The 20,979-nt window shown below is 32.6% G+C and overlaps 2 protein-coding genes across 2 annotated transcripts in view; both read right to left on the bottom strand.

Annotated features, from left to right (window-relative positions):
• Window positions 1-183, bottom strand: part of lmnl3 (lamin L3) — a 15,122-nt gene extending 14,939 nt beyond the window's left edge. The window contains exon 1 of the mRNA XM_042713733.1: window positions 1-183. This exon is cut by the window's left edge and continues 529 nt beyond it. The gene's annotated coding sequence lies outside the window, so the exon portion shown is untranslated.
• Window positions 184-7,205: 7,022 nt separating this feature from the next.
• LOC109066182 (vitamin D3 receptor A-like) lies at window positions 7,206-18,429 on the bottom strand. The gene is made up of 6 exons (XM_042713946.1): window positions 18,195-18,429; window positions 16,842-16,941; window positions 13,906-14,086; window positions 11,775-11,926; window positions 11,416-11,523; window positions 7,206-10,560 (listed from the first exon to the last, which is right to left on the bottom strand). Exons 1-6 carry the CDS (start codon window positions 18,396-18,398, stop codon window positions 10,307-10,309), a joined length of 999 nt encoding a protein of 332 aa, XP_042569880.1. The 5' UTR covers window positions 18,399-18,429; the 3' UTR covers window positions 7,206-10,306.
• Window positions 18,430-20,979: the final 2,550 nt, after the last annotated feature.

Here is a 20,979-nt window from a genome sequence, read left to right as displayed (position 1 = left end):
GCTACCGGGCCGTGACAAGCCCAAAAACAGACGGGATGCGCGTGAGGTTTGCGGTTGCCGTTGCGTTCACACCGGCGGACCAAACTAAGTGCGCTTCATTGCTGTCAGCTGCGCCGTTACGTCACATCATGAGACCGCGAGCGCAGTCCGAGCAGCGCATTTAAAGGGAAAGACGACGTAAAAAGATCCGCGGCAGAACACTGATCTTAATATATCTAAATATGATTATTCACTAAAATATATTTGGTGAAAGAGGTTCAGGTGACAAAAAGTGTGGGAGAGTTTGCATTACAGGTAAATAAGAAAAAACATGAATTTGTGCATTTTAATGTGATTGAAAGACGAAAGCCTTTTAAAGACATAGTAATTAAATAATCTACTGAGTGATAATTCAAATAAAAATGATTGTGTTCATCAGTGGTTGATGCAGTTGAAACGCTTCTTAAACCTGAAATGATTTTTGTACATGCAGTGGTCAGATTCTGGTCTTTCTGTGAATGTCCACACATCTGGAAGATGTTCTGAATGTGTATAAGCCAGCTATTCTGCTGAACCTGTGATACTTTTTTCAGGATTCTTTGATGAATAAAAAGTTAAAAAGAAGAGCATTTATTTAAAATAGAAATCTTTTCTAACAAAATACACTACAGTTCAAAAGTTTGGGGTCAGTACATTTTTATTCTTTCTTTTTTTTGAAAGAAATTAAAACTTTTATTCAGGAAGGATGTGTTAAATTGATAAGAAGTGATAGCAGAGAGTTATATTGTTTGAAAAGATTTATACTTTGAATAAATGCTGTTTTTAACTTTTTATTCATCAAAGAATCCTGAAAAAAGTATATAATGGCAGAATTATAATTCTAGAATTTGCAAAATTCTACAAGTTGTTAACAAAATTTTCAGTATCTGCTAAGTGTAAATTATTTTACCAAAATAAGAGGGATGATACAAAACGCATGTTATTTTATTTTTTTAGTACTGACCTAAATAAGATAACAATATAAGTCTTTATTATCAATTTTTATCAATTTTACACATCCTTGCTGAATAAAAGCATTCATTTCTTTAAAAAGATGCATTGTGTTTCCTTCTGGAGCATCAGCGAGAGTTTGAAGCCTCTGTAATAATTGAGTCTGAGTCCCTCAGTTGTCCTCAGTGTCATACAGTCACTGCTGGAAAGGGTTCAAATACACAAAAATACTGAAAAAGCAAAGAATTTGTGGGAGCTGAAGGATTTTTCTGAAGAACAGCAGGCAGTTTAACTGTTCAGGACAAACAAGGAACTCATGAAAAACACAAAACACAGCTGTGGATCATTCAGCTAACAGCACACTGTTAAGAGTCAAGGGGATGTAAACTTCTGAACAGGATCATTTTTATAAATTCAACTATTGTTTTCTCTTGTGGACTATATGTAAACATCTTTTATGGGAAATATCTTATTCAGGTCAGTACTAAATAAAAAATAACATGCATTTTGTATGATCCCTCATATTTTGGTAAAATAATTAACATTTTGCAGATACTATATAAAGTGTATGAAAAATTTTGACCACAACTGTGTGTGTATACACACACACACACTGAATAATTATTATGGTAGTTTGTATATACAGTATATATATATATATATATATAAAATTATCATTAAAATTATGCAGTGATTTAAATTTAGTATTTAATGTTTTTATTTAAAAAAATCAATAAATTGACATTAAAAGACATTTATCCTGCATTTAATAAAATTTCACCCATTCATCAAAAAACGTCAAAGTAATTTGGGTATTCATGATTTACACTTCACTAAAAATATGAAATGAAACGTCTTTTTTATTTCTTGTAATTTAATGTCAAATCAGGATACTGTGCTTTAATGGACTGGGTTAGAAGATGCAATAAATTACAGTAAATTAATGTGCCTTATCAGTTACTCCACAAACAATCTGTTTATTTATTTGCAAAATATACACAAATATATCTGAATTCACATTGTGAGAAATGCTGACAGGTTAAATTTGTTGTGCCATACAGTAAAGCATGGCTAGCAAGCAAGTACACGTGTAAATGACATGAATCAAAATAAATATCTATCACATAAATTATGTGAAAGTACATTAAACACCCACCAGCTGTTGCAAGTCCTTCTTTCTTTCTTTCTTCAGTGTTTTTTTTCCGACGGCCTGAAGATAGTTTCCCGCAGTTGATTAATTATATTAAGAATGGCACATTTCAATTTATTTTTTATTATTTATTTTGTATTACAAGCTTTCTGAAATGTTATGTCTAAATATGCAAATGAAGAATTGTCTAAATAAATATGCACTAATGTTCATATTTCAAAAATGAAATCTGAACATTAGATTAAAAATTCTTGTTTGATTTTGCTGACATATTAGAGTTAAAGGTTTTTGGGTTTATTTTTTCTCTCTCTATATTTTAGAAAATACTGTCGACAGCCAGAAAAAAAATAAAAAAAAAAAATAATAAAAATTGTTGTGTGTTAGGAATAAAATGTCATATAAATAAGTGTGAATGAAATATGAACAAACCCCTCAGTAAAATCCTTCAGAATATAGAGAGGAATAAAACTGTAAGTTTTGGTGTGTGTAAGTGCTGCTGAAGTAGAGAAAAAAAATGAATAATCTTTAAAAATATGGATTTTCAACATGTTTTTGGGAATAAAATGTTGTATAAATTAGTATGAAAGAAATATGAACAAACCCTTCTTTAAAATCCTTCAGAATATAGAGAGGAATAAAACTGTAAGTTTTGGTGTATGTAAGTGGTGCTGAAGTGGAGAAAAAAATTAATAATCTTTAAAAATAAGGATTTTCACTATGTTTTGGGGAATAAAATGTTGTATAAATTAGTATAAATGAAATATGAACAAACCCCTCTATAAAATCCTTAAGAATATAAAAAGGAATAAAACTGTAAGTTTTGGTGTATGTAAGAGCTTCTGAACTGGAGAAAAAATATTTTGAAGATATGGATTGCAATTGAAATCTACAGACGCAAATTGATAAAGTGCAATAAAATAAACACTTAAAAGTGTATTTTGAATGTTTTCTTTCCACTGAAACACTGGAGCGCTGAAGTTTTTAAATGCTGATACTTAGTAGTTTTCATCCATTTGCATTCTTATTCAACTCAATAAAATACTGCAAATGACATAATCAAGTCAGTTTCCCATAAAACTGCAAAATTTGCATATATTTACATATTACCATCCATGACTACAAGTCAATATTTGTATATTATGCCATTGTTTTTTTAGATTACATCATTCCCAATGTTTCATGGGATGCATAATTTATTGCATCATGCAGAGTGTTTTGAGTATACTGTTAAATTTGTATTACTATATTTATATTACTTCATACAAGGTAGTTTCTCTTCTGACTGAATGTTTCACTCATAGACAGTCACAGGTTATGCATCACTATATACAGCTGTTTATTTGTGATTTTTCCAAAACATCTCATTTACTACATACAATGCACAAAATAACTGTGTAATGGACATTCAAGGACAAAAGAGAGATCACACAAATGAGACGGTCTAAGATGACTGACAGTTTAAAAATGAAAGAATGATAATTATACATTAGTGTTTTGAGCTTTTTGAGTTTCTCTAGTCATATAAAAGTGATGTGAGGTGTGTTTCTGTGATTTAGAAAGTCACGATGGGTTCTCGAGATCCAAACCGTGATCCACCACCGACCAGATTTGTCCAAGATTTCGCCTAAAAGTCCAAGATTTTGCCTTTTATGACCATGTTCAACAAATTTAATGCAAGAAACCAGGACAAAGCGGTGGTGAATCCGTCTCAAACAGACCGGTACCGTGTCTAAAACAGCATGTAAAAGAGCTGCTTTACCAACCAACTTATCCCAAATTACATGAATTATCCAAGCAATTCTCAAATTAAATCAGTGATTAAAAAATAGAAAACATACTTAATCTCAGGACAAATAAGCATGTGTCTTCAATCTTAAAACACAATCCATGCTAGAAAATGGCATGATTTATCATGTAGCAAAACAAAACAGCAATGTGTAATCGTGATTTGAAGTTTATACATTCGGAAAATAAGGCACCTGTTTCCAGGAGCGTTCTCTCGGACCGTCTGTCTGAGACGAATGTGTTTGGATCACTAAGAAACCAGCCTGAGTTTCCCGTGGTTTTGGTTTGGTTCATTCGGAGAGCTGAGAATCACAGTCCGACTGAACAGATTCAATCAAACACTATCTGAAGGCCTCTAGCTACGCAAACTCATTGCATTTCTAAATCTGTCATTTATTGTACACACTAGTGGACATAAACATGAACGCTGGTTTTCTTCAACCAGTTCTCTGTTTCAGATCAGATCTGTTGTCCTGTTGGAGCGAAAGTTTGAAGGGTCGAGTTAAAGTTAGTTGATTTATTTCTAAACACACACAAATGACGCATTTGAGTCCTGAGATTTTCATTAAAGTCATTATTGTTTTATGGAATACTGAATTGTTTATTATAAATGTTTTACACTGCCGTTCGAAAGTCTGTGATCAGTAAGACTTGTAATGTTTTTAAAGAACTCCTCTTCTGCTCATCAAGGCTGCATTTATTTAATTAAAAATACAGAAAATAAACAGTAATCTTGCAAAATGTTATTACAATATAAATTAATGGTTTCTATTTTAATATCCTTTAAAATATAATTTATTTCTTTGATGCCATTACTCCAGTATAAAGTGTCACATGATCTTCAGAAATCATTCTGCTATGATGATTTATTATTAGAATTATCAACAGTTGTGCTGACAAATATTTTTTTTGTAAACTGCGATACTTTTTCAGGATTCTTTGATGAATAAAAAGTTAAAAAGAACAAACTTTATTCGAAATATAAATCTTTTCTAACAATATAAATCTTTGCTATCACTTCTTAATAATTTAACACATCCTTGCTGAATAAAAGTTTTAATTTCTTTCAACAAAAAAAAAGAAAGAATAAAAATGTACTGACACCAAATTTTTAAACAGTAGTGTATATTGTTAGAAAAGATTTCTATTTTAAATAAATGCTCTTCTTTTTAACTTTTTCTTTTTAACTTTTTATTCATCAAATAATCCTGAAAAAAAGTATCGCACGTTCCAAAAAAATATGAAGCAGCAGAACAGTTTCTAATATTGATAAAAAAACAACATATTAAAATGATTTCTGAAGATCATGTGACACTGAAGACTGGAGTAATGATGCTGAAAATACAGCTGCACATCACAGAAATAAATTAGATTTTAATGTATATTGAAATAGAAAAATGTTATTTTACATCATAATACTTTTTCACAATATCACATTTTTCCCTGTATTTCTGATCAAATAAATGCACCCTTGATGAGCAGAAGAAACTCCTGTAAAAACATTTAAAATCATTCTGATCCCAAACTTATGACCCGTAGTGTATATGTCAGTTTTTAAACAAATCATATGACCTTGTAATCTTGAATCAAAATAACGTCCCCTTCCTTTACAAATGACAGCAATCCAATCGATTCAAGTCCCACCCTACATTTTTACTCATTCAAGAAGCCATTTCTAGATAATTCTGTACTGAACCTGCGTTCAGTCCGACTGTGAGCCTCGATCTCGCGAATGATCTTCACAAACTGGGCAGAACTTCAAACTAACACCCGAACCTTGACATGCTCCCAAAATAAGGCTTTGGGGTGTAGGCACACAGAGGTCTGAATGAGCTAGCGTGGAGAATAGTGTCCAAACATTGAGCAGTAATCTGTCAGTCTTTCCGTCACTCCAAAAAAAAAAGCAACAACATGACATTATATGACTTTTACGCTGAAGATAGTACTGAGTATTTCTGTCTGTAAAGTAAATGCTGGTGGCGAATCTATACGTTTGTGTTTCTGAGTGTGTAGTTTGGGGGAAAATGGATGGAGAAATGGCAGAAGCACAGTGGATCAGAGGTGTTTAGATGAGCTGATGATGAGGAAGAAACAGAGAGGACAAAGCATCAGTGAAACCAGATAAAACCAGCCTTGTTTAAATCGAAATGGCGAGCAATGTTTGGCAGATGTATACAAGAATGTGTTCGAAACCATCTAGACAAAATGGAACTGAATGGAATAAATAATAATATAATTAATTATTATTAAATAATGAATAACAATTATGATTAATAAAAATAATAAATGCTTTTATTTTGTTAAAAATTAATTGCAATAATAATATTATTATTATTATAAGTAATATTGTAATATTCTAAAACAATAATAAAAGCATATTATTATTAATAGCAATCATAATAATACCAGAATTAATTATTATTATTAATTATTTTTAAATATAATAATAATAATACAGCATTAATTATTATTATTTTTAAATATAATGATAATAATAATATCAGCATTATTTTTTAATATAATAATAAAATTGCAGCATTATTAAATAATAATTAATGTTTTACTATTATTATAATTAGAATTATTTACAATAATAAAATCATTTATAATAATAATAATAGTAATTTATTATTAATAGTGCTAATTATTATTAAACTATTATTATTATTATTATTAACAGTAGAACTATTATTATTATTACTGTTACTATTATCATTGCTGTTGTTGTCAATAATAATAATAATAATAAAAATAACAATAAAAATAATGTGAGGGAAGTCAAATATGTAACCACTCCTTTCAAAACAAAACCAACCCAATATAATTTAAACATAATCAATACAACATAAAATCATCCTTTATAAAGATGTAGAACATTCTGTGAGAATATAACCTTTATATCTTTAATATTGGCTTAGTAAGGCCATGTCAAAGATTGAAATCATAGTGAGATGAATGGCTGAAATCAAACTTTGATGCTTGTTATCTCATACTTTAGCCTGGATTTCACAGACAGGGTCACATATGCTTCATGCCACCCTTGATTGAGTTCCCACATGGTTAAAGAATCTGACCACACCACTGGGACAAAGAGACATGTGGAGAAATAGGAAAGAAAAGACCAAAGAGAGCAGCTAGAGGGCGCCAGAGGCAGAGTTGTGAACAGTTAAGCCATTAGCTTGAATACAGATGAGTACTTCAATACACATGCAAAGCAAACATCTGCAAATACACAGTTTTCCGATGCTAAACGCTGTAAAGCAAACAATACTTTAAACTAGCTTATTGAGGATACTTTGGGATTAGCTAGCTTGGTTGTCAATGCTTTGACATTCTGCATGAGAAAGAGTGAATACTGACGGATACCAGCGGGAACATCTCCAAAATGTGAGCGTTTCAATTGGAGGATCCAAACGAAACGCTCAACGTACATCTTGGGGAGTTGCGCCAACTTTCCGTGCACACAACCGCCATGTTGTTAGCATAACAGAGATAACGTAACACATCAAGAAAGGGCTTTTAGCCATCGGTCAGGCAGTAAAGCACCGTTTAAGCTGCAGGCTTATGGAGACGTCTTGAGGTAAACAGTCCAGCATTTGAGTCAGAGAAGAATAAATAAAAACAAAAAAAACAAACAAACATTGTAATGGTGTGAATGAATGAGAGAGGTAGTTCATTTTGGTTAACAACGGCACCTGGTGGTTTGTGTTGTCCTTAATCAGCATTCAGAGTCATCAACGATTCGTTCACCCGCTTCATCGTAAGTACATGCCTGTAGATTTCCTCCAGCTAGACTCAAGAACCCCGCACGGCTTTTAAAGGTCAACCTTTTCTCCGGAGGAAAGGTGCAGCACGAGCGATGGGTTTCTAAAGTCTAGCTGTGCGGCGCAAGACCAACCGAGAGCTTCGCAAACAACTGGAGCGCTAGGTTGGTCTGCTGCCTTCAATTCAGCCAAGAACATCCAACAGAGAAGACAACCGCTTTAGGATCTCAGTGGATGCAAAGATTAACATTAACTGATCCAAAAGTGCATAGACAGTCCAGAAGATCCTCCTACGCGTCTACGACAACATCCCCTTCACGAAAATACTGATCAATGGAAACCGAAACGGCAGAAACCCCTCGTTTTTCCATTCATAATGTCCACCCAATGAAGCAAACCCAAAACTGGCGGGACTCCGGCGATTGGAGGTCCCTTCTCTCTTAACTGGGTTGAAGTGATGAGGGCAAAGCTTCATGCTGAATCCAGAGCGGGGGACAGAGGTTGTCGGTTTATTTCCCTTGTTGATCGGATGCAAGCGATCCAGTCGTGTTCGATCTGGATTTTGGAGGTGAAAAGGGGCATTGGCAGTTACGAATACACTCAAAACTAGTATAATCCAAACGAAGCTTATCGTAACTGGTATATACATGTATCTGCAATCCAGTCTATCGTCCACAAGACGGTTTCTCCATTGGAGGACGGCGTTCATCCAGGCGTTCCTACTCTCGAGGAACCTTCCAGCTGAGATAAACGGGACGTCCGTCGCTGTTTTTTTTGTTAGCAGCCAAGGTCTGGACGAGCCCCTCTTTCCGTTTCACCCGCAGTAATGTTAAAGCTTCGTCGAGTCCTCTACACGGACCGGTTACATGTGTGCCTGAATTGGCTGGTTTGAGGCAGCGGTTGTAGCTAAAAACAAAACTAAAGCAGCAGTTTCGAGTCGAGTTTGCGAACGCGGGAACAGCTAATGCAGCTCAGTCTGTTTGAGATGTCGATTTGCAGAAATAAAAATATAACCAGTTTGATGTCTCAGAATCCGTACAAAACTAAGCCAAGGTAATCATTTATAAGCAATAAAATTCAATGTGGAATTTGCATCTAAAAGCGTCAGCGATAGATACGGCCTTAAAAGCTTATTATGTCATCCGAGACATAATATCAGATTTGCATATTTCTCCCAAGCTTCTTCTTTTCAGCTGATTAACTGTATTAGCCTATTCTTTTCATTAGACATATGCACAGAAACAACACGAGTGGTATTTACAGCTCATGACCACAAGAGAGCAGCGCGGAAACTGCTGGAATGGGGGAATCGCTTGTGATTTACAGAGTCCAGTTAAAAACAAATTGTATGCAAATTGGTGCATTTGTGCATATATGTACACAGACCAGCCCTATCCCATAAGCATGGTTTTACAAACCATCTGAGAATGTAAATGTGGGTAGATATATACATAAATTGTCTTGATTTACATTGGTTGATTGACAGTTCTGCTCAATGCCCAACGCTTGAAGACATAACAGAAAATGACAAAAAACGCTGACTGCTCTTCAAAATCCAGTGAAACGGGTTCGTATTACACATTGCTTCTGATATCTCTGGTAGAAGGTAAAGTAAGGCCTCGTTTTGAACTATATCCACTGAATAATATGAGGTCGAAGCAGCCGGATAGCCTTGTTATCGATGATAAATAATGTCGAGCAGCATTTGGGCTGATCTCTGGGGCCAGTTCCTGCGTTTCGGCTCTCTTGTGGTCAACTAAGATCCTATCTATACAGACATCAGACCTACAGCCAGGCCTCCTTCTCTCAGTTTAGAGAGTGTGTGTGTGTGTGTGTGTAGTGTGTCTATAATGCTCCGCCCTTGACATACAAGCACACATACTACATACAGATCAATATATCAGGCCAAGTTCAATCCACTGACCCAAAACCTAGTGAACTCCAAAGATTCTCAAAAGTAACTGCTTGTGAACGTACTACAAACGCAGCAACTCGCACAAACAGTGCTCGATCTGACTTGCAATAGAATTAGACACTAGAATGTTACTAACCTAACAATGTGACATTCTAAAAATAATAAAAACTAATTTTAATCACCATTAAAATTGCGGCTGATTTATACATTCAAGTTGTTCCTACACCCCTGCATTCCGGGATTTTTTTTGTGTTGCGATGTGATATAGATGCACATATGTCTTGAAATGCCGCCTACGTAGGGCACTCACTAGGTTTTGGAACAGAGCCATTGTGAATTTGAATTGCATAAAATTTCGTCACGCTCACACTCTCTCACACACACACACACACAAACTAGAAGAGCCTGCTAATCCTATTACATCAGAGGATAACCTGGCCATACATTTTCACTTAATACAAACCATCTCTCTCTCTCTCTCTCTCTTAAATATAAATATTAGTTTATATGCATCGTTCTATTCATACATTATTAATACATTCCTTTCGGAATCCCCTGTAGCTTAAAAGCGGGAATCCCGAGACGTTATCCAGACCTGTGCACCACCCTCACTCCCTCGCTCGTGCGTGCATCCCTTCAGCCCCCCGTAGAGTGACCGGTGACGCTCTAGCGGTGTCCCGTGTGCTGCCGGGGCTCCGGAGCGTGCCGGGGGGCTCTCGGATGCTAGGACACCTCGCTGCCGAACACCTCCAGCACCAGCGGCGTGAGCTGCATGCTGTGCTCGGGCTGGAAGGACAGCGAGCGGTACTGCTTGGAGTGCTCCTCGTTCAGGCTGCGCAGGTCCGCCAGCTTCTGGATCATCTTGGCGTACAGCAGACGCCCGCCGGGGTGATGGATCCGGATGTACGCCTGCAGGACGTCACACAGACGATCCTGCAGCGCCTCGATGCGCACGTGGTCCTGAACGCCGGGCCGATCTGCTCCAGAACAGACCAATTCATTTATATAACAAATGCATTTACTCCAAACGAGGATCGTTACAACACTTGCGATTCATACTGAAATTTTTTTTAAATATTTAATAAAATAATTAAAATGTATATAATATTAATAGTTAATTTTATATACTAAAATAATAAAATAATTAATTTATATAATAACGTAATATTAATATATTAAAAATATTACATTCATTAAAGTGCTAAACAATCTACAGGAGAAGATCAATTCAAATAGTCAAATAAATTCACAGCCACTTACAAATGAAGATTAGTATATTATTATTAATTTAATTAATATTAATATATATTATTATATTATTATTAATTTAATTAATATTAATATATTAAAACAAACCTAATTAAATGAACAATTAAAACGCTAAACAATCTACAGATGTCTAAATAATTAGTTTCGCAAATGCATTTATGTTCTCAACCAACTTCCAAGTAATATATAATTAATATAATTACTATTAATATATAAAAATCACCATAATTAAGTTAGCTTAAATTGGTAAACATCATATAAAATCCAGAGTTTTTTAAAAAACAAACAAAAAAATAAAATCATATTTATCTATAACACTCAAATAAAAATCAAAGTTTAAAATTCACCCCCAAAACTCAAACACATTCAAAAAACCTAAATGTTTTAATATCCCACCCATTTTTCAAACAACTATTTTAAATAAAAAAAAACCCCATAAATAAAACTCTTGTTCACAAAAAAATAAAAAAACACACACCTGGGGACAGCAGGCAGATGGCCATCAGCAGCACATGTTCCTCTTCAGTCACAGATGCATGTAAAACACAACCATGAACACACACCTGGGGACAGCAGGCAGATGGCCATCAGCAGCACATGTTCCTCTTCAGTCATGTTCAGCTTCTTCAGACCCACTTGAAACTTCAAGATCAGAGTGTTCGTATGCATCTCTGTGTGAGTTACACACACACACACACACACACACACACACACACACACACACACAGGTCAGAACGCTTGCGTGTGTGCTTGTGTGTGTACATGTTTCTCTACACTGGTGGGGACTTAAACCCGAATACACACCAACTCATAGGGACCTAAAGTGTGTGTGTGTGTGTGTGTGTGTGTGTGTGTGTGTGTGTGTGTGTGTGTGTGTGTGAGTGTGTGTGTGTGTGTGTGTCTGTGTGTGTGTGTGTCTTACCCTTGGTGACGTCATTGATGCAGTATTTGAAGTCCGGTCCTCCGCAGCTCCAGCTCATGTCCTCCAGACTGAACGACTGATTGGACCTCAGCATGATGATCTCGATAGCGCTGGACTTGAGCAGAGCGATCTGATCTTCTGCCGTCAGGTCCCTGATACACACACACACACACACCATATTTCTAGATATTTCTCCAGATCTAGAGCTAGAGCTCTAAATTTCTTGTTTTCATTTAAAGTTGACATACTAAAACAACCAAAACAGAAATAAAATGCTACTTTTTAAGATTTTATTTTATTTCTGCTAGTTGCCAAGGCAACATTTCTAATTATAATTTAACTAAAACTGAAATAAAAATTTATAAAATATATATATAGACATTTAAAAATAACTTTAAAAAAGGACAACAAAAAACTTTAAAATTAAAACAAAAATGGAAAATATAAAAATAAAAAAAAAATAAAAATAATTACAAAAATTCACCAAAACTCAAATAAAAACTAAAACTAAAAAAAAAACAATTAAAAAAAATATATATTTAGTTATAATAAAATGAATGTTAACTGAAATAAAATATGAAATAAACTTTATTTACTTTAGCTCCCAAGACAACATTTAACTTGATGCAATTAACTTGATATAAAAATTAATAAAAACATATATATATATATATATATATATATATATATATATATTATATATATATATTATATATATATATATATACAGTAAAACAAAAACTACTAAAAATGGCAAAAACATACAACAAAATTACTAAAACTTTAAAATTAAAACAAATTAAAAAAAATAATAAAAGCTATAATAGTATATATCAAAGATATAGAAGAAATAACAGTGGTTTGCAGTTCGAATAGTAGAGCATGACGCTGGCAACTCCAAGTTCATGGGTTTGATTCCCATTAAATAAAAGCACTTACCACAAGTCCCACTGGTTAATCAAAAACGTACTGCCTGAGATCCAGCAGCACAAATGAAGATTCATTTATAGCTGTGAAATAATCAGCTCTTAATACGTGTGGACTGAAGATCACACACATACTCCAGATTCTTCTTGAGTGTTGTTTGTGCAGAAAGTGCTGCGTGATAATCTGAACGAGCCACCGGTGTCCAACATTAACACTCGCTAAGAGCCAAATAAAAAAACTGGCTTTGCTAAGTAAATAAAAACAGTCATCATTTAACTGCTGGGATACAGTGTTATTTTAGTATTTATATAGTATTATACTATTTATTAATATTTAGAATTAGCTTTTTGATATTTTCAGTTTTCATTTTAGTTTAAGTTTTAGTTTGCTTGTCATTTTTAGTAGGTTTTTTTTTATATTTTGGAATATATCATTTTTAATTCCTACCACAACAAAATTTTTTATTTTCATTCAATTACAAAAAATTTAAGCTTTATCTAATATTTTCATTTAAGTTTTTTAAATTTAAGCTTTATCTAATATTTTTATTTTATTTTATTTCAGCTTTATTTTCAGTTTTCATTTTAATTTTAGTTTTAATAATTTTAGTACTTAAATTTTAACTTAAGTTAGCTGCCATGGCAAATTAAACATTTTCATTATAACTTTACAATTTTAAAAAAGTTGTACAATTTAACTTTCATCAAATGTTGATATTTTTTATTTCAGCTTTATTTCAATAAACGAAAACGTTCATTGTACGTAAACGTTTAATTTTAGATTAAGTTTTAGTATACTTTGGTAATAAACATAATTAATTTTTTATTTAATTTTATTTTTATTTAATTTTTCTAAATTTTAATGTCTAAATTTTAAGATTCATTAAATATGCATATTTTATTTCAGCTTGATTTAAATAAACAATTTTTTATTTTTATTTAATTTTTCTAAATTTTAAGATTCATTAAATATGCATATTTTATTTCAGCTTGATTTAAATAAACAATTTTTTTAATAGTTTAAGTTTTAATCAATGAAAACACTGGTTAGGTAACATCATTAGGAAGTGCAACATGCATGTTTAAACTGAATTGCAAGAATGCAAACTAAACACTCATTTCCTGCCTAAGTGGATGGTTTTTGGCTGGAATGAGCCGCAAGACCACTTCAAACCAGCTCAAAAGAGAGGAGAACGGAGTCTCACCTGAATCCAGGGATCATCTTGGCGAATCCGATGACTTTCTGGATGCTGTAGCTGACGAGGTCTGCGAGATGCGGTAACATGGACAGACGTGAGTTGTCCTCCTCGCCGGAGTCTGGACTGCCGCCGCTGTCCTGATACATCATCAGCAGATTACTGAAGTTCAGCTTCGTGTCTACAGACTCTACAGAGACACCAGAGAGACAGAGCCAGACGCTACCTTACATACGACACACATATACCACAAGATTCTAGCAGTGACAAGACATTTCTGGCCTCATTAGATCCTTATTTTACTATACTATTATAGAATTTATTAATTTTTAATTCTTAATATTTTTTTTAGTTTTAAACTACTTTAATATTACATATTAAATTTTATTAATTTTAGTTTTAATTGATTTTTTTATTACAGTTTTAATTTTATTAATTTTACTACTTTAACTTACTAAACCTCTTAATCTTAAGTTTTGCCATGGCAAACTGTAACATTTTTTTCAAGTTTTTTTTTTTAAGTTTCATCAAATATTTATATTTTATTTTGTTTTATTTCAGCTTTATTTCAATGAACAAAAACAATTTAATTGTTTTGCAATTTTCAGTTTTCATTTTAGTTTAAATTATACTTTTGTCACTTTTATTAGTTTTATTGAAATATGTGGTTTAAATGTTTGTAGTTATATTTTTATTTCAGTTTTAGTAAGTTTAAGAACTAAAATTAAGTTAGTTGCCATGACAGAATTTAACATTTTATTCAAATATTTTGTTTATCAAGTTTTATCAAGTTTCATTAAATATTTATATTATATTTTATTTCAGCTTTATTTCAAAAAACAAAAACAATTTTAATTGTTTTGCAATTTTCAGTATTCATTTTAATTTTAGTTTAAATTATAATTTTGTATTTTTATTAGTTTTTCTTGAAATATGTAGTTAAAATTGTTGTAAGTATATTTTTATTTCAGTTTTAGTAAGTTTAAGTACTAAAATTTAGTTAGTTGCCATGACAAAATTTAAAATTTCCATTCATTTTTAAAATTGTTTCATCAAATATTACATTTAAATTAAATAAAAAAAAACACATTAAAAAAAAAAAAATATTTTATACACAAAGTTTTAAACTAAAATTAAAATGACTAATATAATGTACAGTATGCTTCATGTGTCCAGAAATGCATCATATTTTGCATTAAGGTGAGTGACTTTTGCATTATCAGATGTTTTTAAATATTTTATATAATTTAACTCATATAGCCAGAGTGTGTTCAGGTAGATAAAGATTTCTCAAAATCATAGAAGGGTGAAAATTTGTGATGTGTCTGATGGGTAACAGTTTGTGCAAAAACATGTTGATGATGTTTTTGGTGTTAATTTGCATCACTTTTGTTGTGACATTCTTGCCGTGAACAGATTTGTGAATGAAGAATGAAAATTAAGTTCTTCCTCATAATTTTTGTCTTGTTTTTCAGTACAAATTGCTAAACAGTTTTAAATCAAGATATATTTACTTGACAAGCAAAGGGAAAAACAGTTTTTCCATGTACTGCTCAATTTTGAAATGTTGGTCTATTTTGCTTCTATAGAATATATTCTTCAAACTAGAACTAAAACACTTGATTATTTTTTTGCACTTTTTCTATTTGTGTATTTAGATTTCAATTACAATCCACATCTTTAAAAGTTTTCTCCTCCACTTCAGCAGCAATTACACATACCAAATTTAGCAGTTTTATTCCTCTCTATATTTTGAAGTTTTATAAAGAAGGGTTTGTTCATATATCATTCACGTTGATTTATACAACATTTTATTTCTAAAAACATGGTGAAAATCCATATCTTTAAAGGGACCTTGAGTTTTATCTCCACTTCAGCAGCACTTACATACACCAAAACTTACAGTTTTATTCCTCTCTGTATTCTGAAGATTTTTACAGAAGGGTTTGTTCATATATCATTCACATTGATTTATACAACATTTTATTTCTAAAAACATGGTGAAAATCCATATCTTTAAAGGGACCTTGAGTTTTTTTATCCACTTCTGCAGCACTTACATACACCAAAACTTACAGTTTTATTCCTCTCTGTATACTGAAGATATTTACTGAAGGGTTTGTTCATATCTCATTCACCTGAGTTTATTATTGCACTTTATCTATTTGCATCTGTAAATTCTGATTACAATCCATATTTTTAAAAGTTTGTTTCTTCACTTTAGCAGCACTTACATACACCAAAATTAAGAGTTTTATTTCTCTCTATATTCTGAAGGCTTTTATAGAAGGGTTTCTTCATATTTAATTCAGGCTGAATAATCTAACATTTTATTCCTAAAAACATGGCGATTTTTTTTTCTGTTTGTTGATAGTATTCTCTTATTTACAGAGTGACAAAAAGAGAAATCCAAAATCCCCTCTGTAGAAATCTTTAACTCTAATGTCAACAAAATGCCTTAAGACATTAAGTCCTGTTTTCTAAAAAAAAAAATATATAAATATCAAAAATAAGTTTATGCTTAAAACAAGGCTAACTATCTATTAGTGGGGTCAGAAAAGAATTCTTTATTATTTCCCTTTGAATTTAGTTTATTTTTCTCATTTAAAGCATCAATAGATCACTTATCCAGAAAAAAAAAATTTGCTTCTCAATTAAATGTATCTTGATTCAAGAATGTATAGATATTCGTGCTGGAAAACAAGACAAGTAACAAAATCACTGTAACAAAAAAAGTGGAAAAATTATGTTTTCAAGTTATTAGAAACTAACATCTCACAGAATGGATGTGTGTATTCCTATTTAAATGTATTTTGGGGAAAGTGTGTTTGTTATGTATATGTGTGTGTGTGTGTGTTTGTTACCTGGTGAAGTGTGTGGTGAATCTGTGTGTGTGTGTGTGTGTGTGTTTGTTATGTATATGTGTGTGTGTGTGTGTTTGTTACCTGGTGAATGGTTGAATGAATCTGATGAAGCGTCAGACAGAGAGTGAAGAGACGCGGCACGACTGGCGCTGCGGGTGACCGGACCCTCACGGACCGGAGGCTAAACACACACAAAACACCTGACATTACAAACTATTGCACAAACTCTTAGAGAGGAAAACCGCAGGATGTGTTCAGAACAGAGTCTCCATTAGAGAACAAAACAAACATCAGAAATAATTGCACTTATAAAACCTCACAGTGTTCAGAGAAGTACAGCTCAGGTTTCACGAGGAGAACTAGAGCTCAAATTCTGCTCGTGAATGAAATGACTGTAGGAGGAGAGTCTTTAGTAACTACATTAACATACAGACACATGATCTACAACAGATTCAGGGTTTACAAAGTAAATAAACTCCATATACACGTATTAAACTCAGTCCAGAATAGCAGCAACACAACTGGTTGTAAATGTGTTTGCTCATCAGTAATAATTTACGAAACATCAAAAAGAAATCACAGATTTAGTCACAGCTTTTTCATCAAAATAAAACAATAATTTACCTAGTTATATCCATCACTGTCAGGCTCTCATTGACACTAAAGGAACATGTTTGAAATGTTTATTTGTAATGCCTTACAAACCAGATTACATATTAGATCGATTTAATATAATTTGGTAGATACAGCTAGATGATTATTGTTTATTTATCCACTTATGAAATACTGATTCTATTGTGTTTTTCTTCAGATTTTTTCCCCCTTAAATTTTAGACTTTAATGATGTGAAACAGAAGAAACAAACAAACAAAAAAAGATATAAAAAAAGAGTTTACTGTTTGAAATGGGAAAAAACAACCACTTTCTAAACAAACTGATGCAGAAAAGCTCATATAGCACCGTTTAAAAGTTTGGGGTCAGTAATTTTTTTTTTTAAGTAATTAATACTTTTATTCATCAAGGATGCATTAAATTGATCAAAAGTGACAGTGAAGACATTTCTAATGTCACAAAAGATTACTATTTCAAATAATGCTTTTCTTTTGACCTTTCTATTAATCTGTGAATCCTGAAAAATAAAATGTTTCAAAAAAAAAAAAATATTGGGCTGTTCTGATAGTAATCAGAAATGTTTCTTAAGCAGCAAATCAGCATATTAGAATTATTTCTGTAGATCATGTGACACTGAAGACTGGAGTAATAATGCTGAAAATACAGCTTTGATCACAGCAATAAATTGTATTTTAAAATACATTCACACAGAAAATAGTTATTTTAAATGATAATAATATTTCACTGTTTTTACTGTATTTGGGATCAAATAAATGCAGTCTTGCTGAGCAGAAGAGACTTCATGAAGGAGTCTGAACTGACCCTGAATCGGACAAAATCAGAGTAGGAGTCGTCATAGGTCTTGTGATGCGCCTCCACCAGTGTGCTGATGATCTGCATCTGCTCCTCGCTCAGACGAGGTTTCCGCGCCTCCCGCGCCGCCTCCTCCTCCTTCCTCTTCAGGATCAGATCCTTCTTTCTCTGCACCTCCTCATCCGTCAGAATGACTGAAAGAGACAGAACCATTTAGACTTCTGAAGATGTACGAATCAACAAAAAAAAAAACCAAAAAAAAAAATCAAAAAAAATATAAAAATTTTTATTTATTTTATAATAACAGCTATAACATCCACAACTCCACAAAATCCAATAAAAATAAGCAGAAAAATAAAAAATACTAAAACTGAAAAAAAAGTAATAAAAGTAAACAAAAACAAAACCAATTAAAAAAATGGACAGAAAAAAAAAACAAAAAAAACCAAACAAACAAAAAACTAAAAATAAAAGAAAACTAAAAAGGAAAATACTAAAATAAAACCTTATTATAAATATTAAAAAATATACAGACATTTAAAACCATAATTGACAAAAACACACAAAAAATACTAAAATGAAAATGGATAAATAAAACTAATTCAAGATATTAAAAAAATAAAAACAATATATGCATATTTTAAAAAATGACAAAAACTAAAATTATTAAAATTACCTAATAAAAGTAACAGTTAAGTGGTATAAAACTGCTAGTATGCATGTTAAAAAAGTTAAAGTTACAAAAATACAAGCCAAAAAATAAATATTAATAAAAAAATAATAAAAACTATATATATATGCATGTTTTTAAAAAAATGACAAAAACCCAACATTATTAAAATTACCTAATAAAAATTAAAAAATGTACAAAAATACAACCAAATTACTAAAATAAACTAATCAATGTTAATAAAACTATTTAAAATTAAAAACTATACATGTATATGCATATTTTAAAAAAGTTACAAAAAAAACTAAAATTGACTAATAAATATTAATAAAAAATTTTTAAAAACTATATATGCATATTTAAAAAAGTTACAAAAATACAACAAAATTACTAAAATTAACTAATACATTTTAATAAAAACTATATACACATGAGAAAAATGATGAAAACAAAATTACTAAAAAGTAACTAACAATGCAAAGGGAAAAAATAAAAACATTACAAACTTTAATAAAAATAACACACTCACAAACAACAACCACAACAAACAATTAAGTTCTCCTCCTTTCATCATCCAGTTTGTACAATTTCCTTTCAGCATGTCATTAAATCAACACTGACTCACTAACTCCCTCTGCAACACTTTACATGTTTTTGTAGCAACACATTCGATAAAATACTTCTGTTTCCAAATCTGTTCTAGAGATGCTTGTGATGTTTGTGCGTCCTGTAGTGCTTTCTATCTGGTCAAAGTCTCTTGAGTAACAGTGTCAGAAGAGCGTAGTCATGCTGACTGAAGTACAGCGTCTGTCTGCTCATTATCATTTCTAAAGCGGCGTGGATTACCACACACTCTCACGCCGATGTTCTGCAGCTCTTGGCTCAGACTCCAGGCTCCTGTGAAGGTGCGGACGGCCGCCAGACGAGACTCGGGTGGCAGTTTTTCAGACGCCCAGCGGGCGGCAGAGATACAGTCGCTGACTGACAGCTGAAGCGCTGCACACGCGGCCGTTTACCGTCGGCCGTAGGCTACATGTATGAGTCTGTGGACAGTCCCACACCTGAGCTTATGCCACCTATCCTAACGCCGACATCGCCATTCTTAAGCCGCTCCCATCTGTGCTTAGGCCGCGCTCGGGGATTTGAACGATTTCCAAAAAAACACATTTACACAAACCGGTTGTAGTCAGAGGGATTCGTGGCGTCAGTGGCTCCTGCAGCTGTACGCACTGTGCACACTAGGGATCTGAAACGAACACAAAACCAAATTTCTAAAAGACCAAATAAAGGGACACAGTTAGCCGCTTGCTAGTATTTACTCAGTGCATCTTATAACAAAAAAGTGAAAGATATAAAGATATAACACCAACATGTCTGGATATCAAAGACTATAAACTACCAACATGTAGTCAGAAAAAAAAAAAAAAAAAAAAAAAAAATATATATATATATATTATATAGTATATAAAGATGAAACTTACTATTTTCAATGGAAAAAAACTGATCATAATTATTGCATAAATATTAAATAGATTTGGAAAAAGGTTCATCCCCTTGTGTCAGTATTTTGTACTATTTTCAATGGAAAAAAACTGATCATAATTATTGCATAAATATTAAATAGTACCATAAAATTCTCTCAAAATACAAAAGAAAAAAGAAAAAATATTATTGAACAAAAATATATAAAATTGATTTTACTGAAGAAAAAAAAACGTTACATTTCAGGTGTCCGGTTACTTTTCACCGTGAAGACCATGAGTGTGACTCTCAAACGAGGAGTGCACAAAGGGTTAAGGTTGCCTAGAAACAAGGGGTGGCTCTCCTCCACTGTGTTCGATTCCTGACAGGAAACACATGAATGAAGCTCCGATCGCAAGCATCACGTCCGACTCCGTTTACAGTCCCGATGATGTCACGATGACATCACAGCGCTCTTACGCGTGAGATCAGCATCTCATTAACTACAAACAGCGCTGACCTCTGACCTGCTGTCCTCGGCCGACCGAATGCGACTCACAAAGAGGCTCTTTTATACGCGACGGTATCCGTTTTCTCTTAGTGGCGATCTGCCTTCCCCACGACTCCCACCCGCGTCTGAATGAAATCTGGGTCGCTTATTGT

Source organism: Cyprinus carpio, chromosome A23 (genome assembly GCF_018340385.1).
Source record: "Cyprinus carpio isolate SPL01 chromosome A23, ASM1834038v1, whole genome shotgun sequence".
NCBI lineage: Eukaryota > Metazoa > Chordata > Actinopteri > Cypriniformes > Cyprinidae > Cyprinus > Cyprinus carpio.
The sequence above is the reverse complement of the archived record's forward strand: the minus strand, read 5'-3'. Positions and strand labels throughout refer to the sequence as shown.

Excerpts from the sequence above, each read along its gene's own strand:
- LOC109066182 (XM_042713946.1), bottom strand. The coding sequence starts at position 18,398 with ATGGTTCTGTCTCTTTCAGTCATTCTGACGGATGAGGAGGTGCAGAGA. Across the intron at positions 11,927-13,905 it reads AAGATGATCCCTGGATTCAG|GGACCTGACGGCAGAAGATC; the intron begins GTGAGACTCCGT and ends TGTGTGTATCAG. Across the intron at positions 11,524-11,774 it reads CATCAATGACGTCACCAAGG|AGATGCATACGAACACTCTG; the intron begins GTAAGACACACA and ends TAACTCACACAG.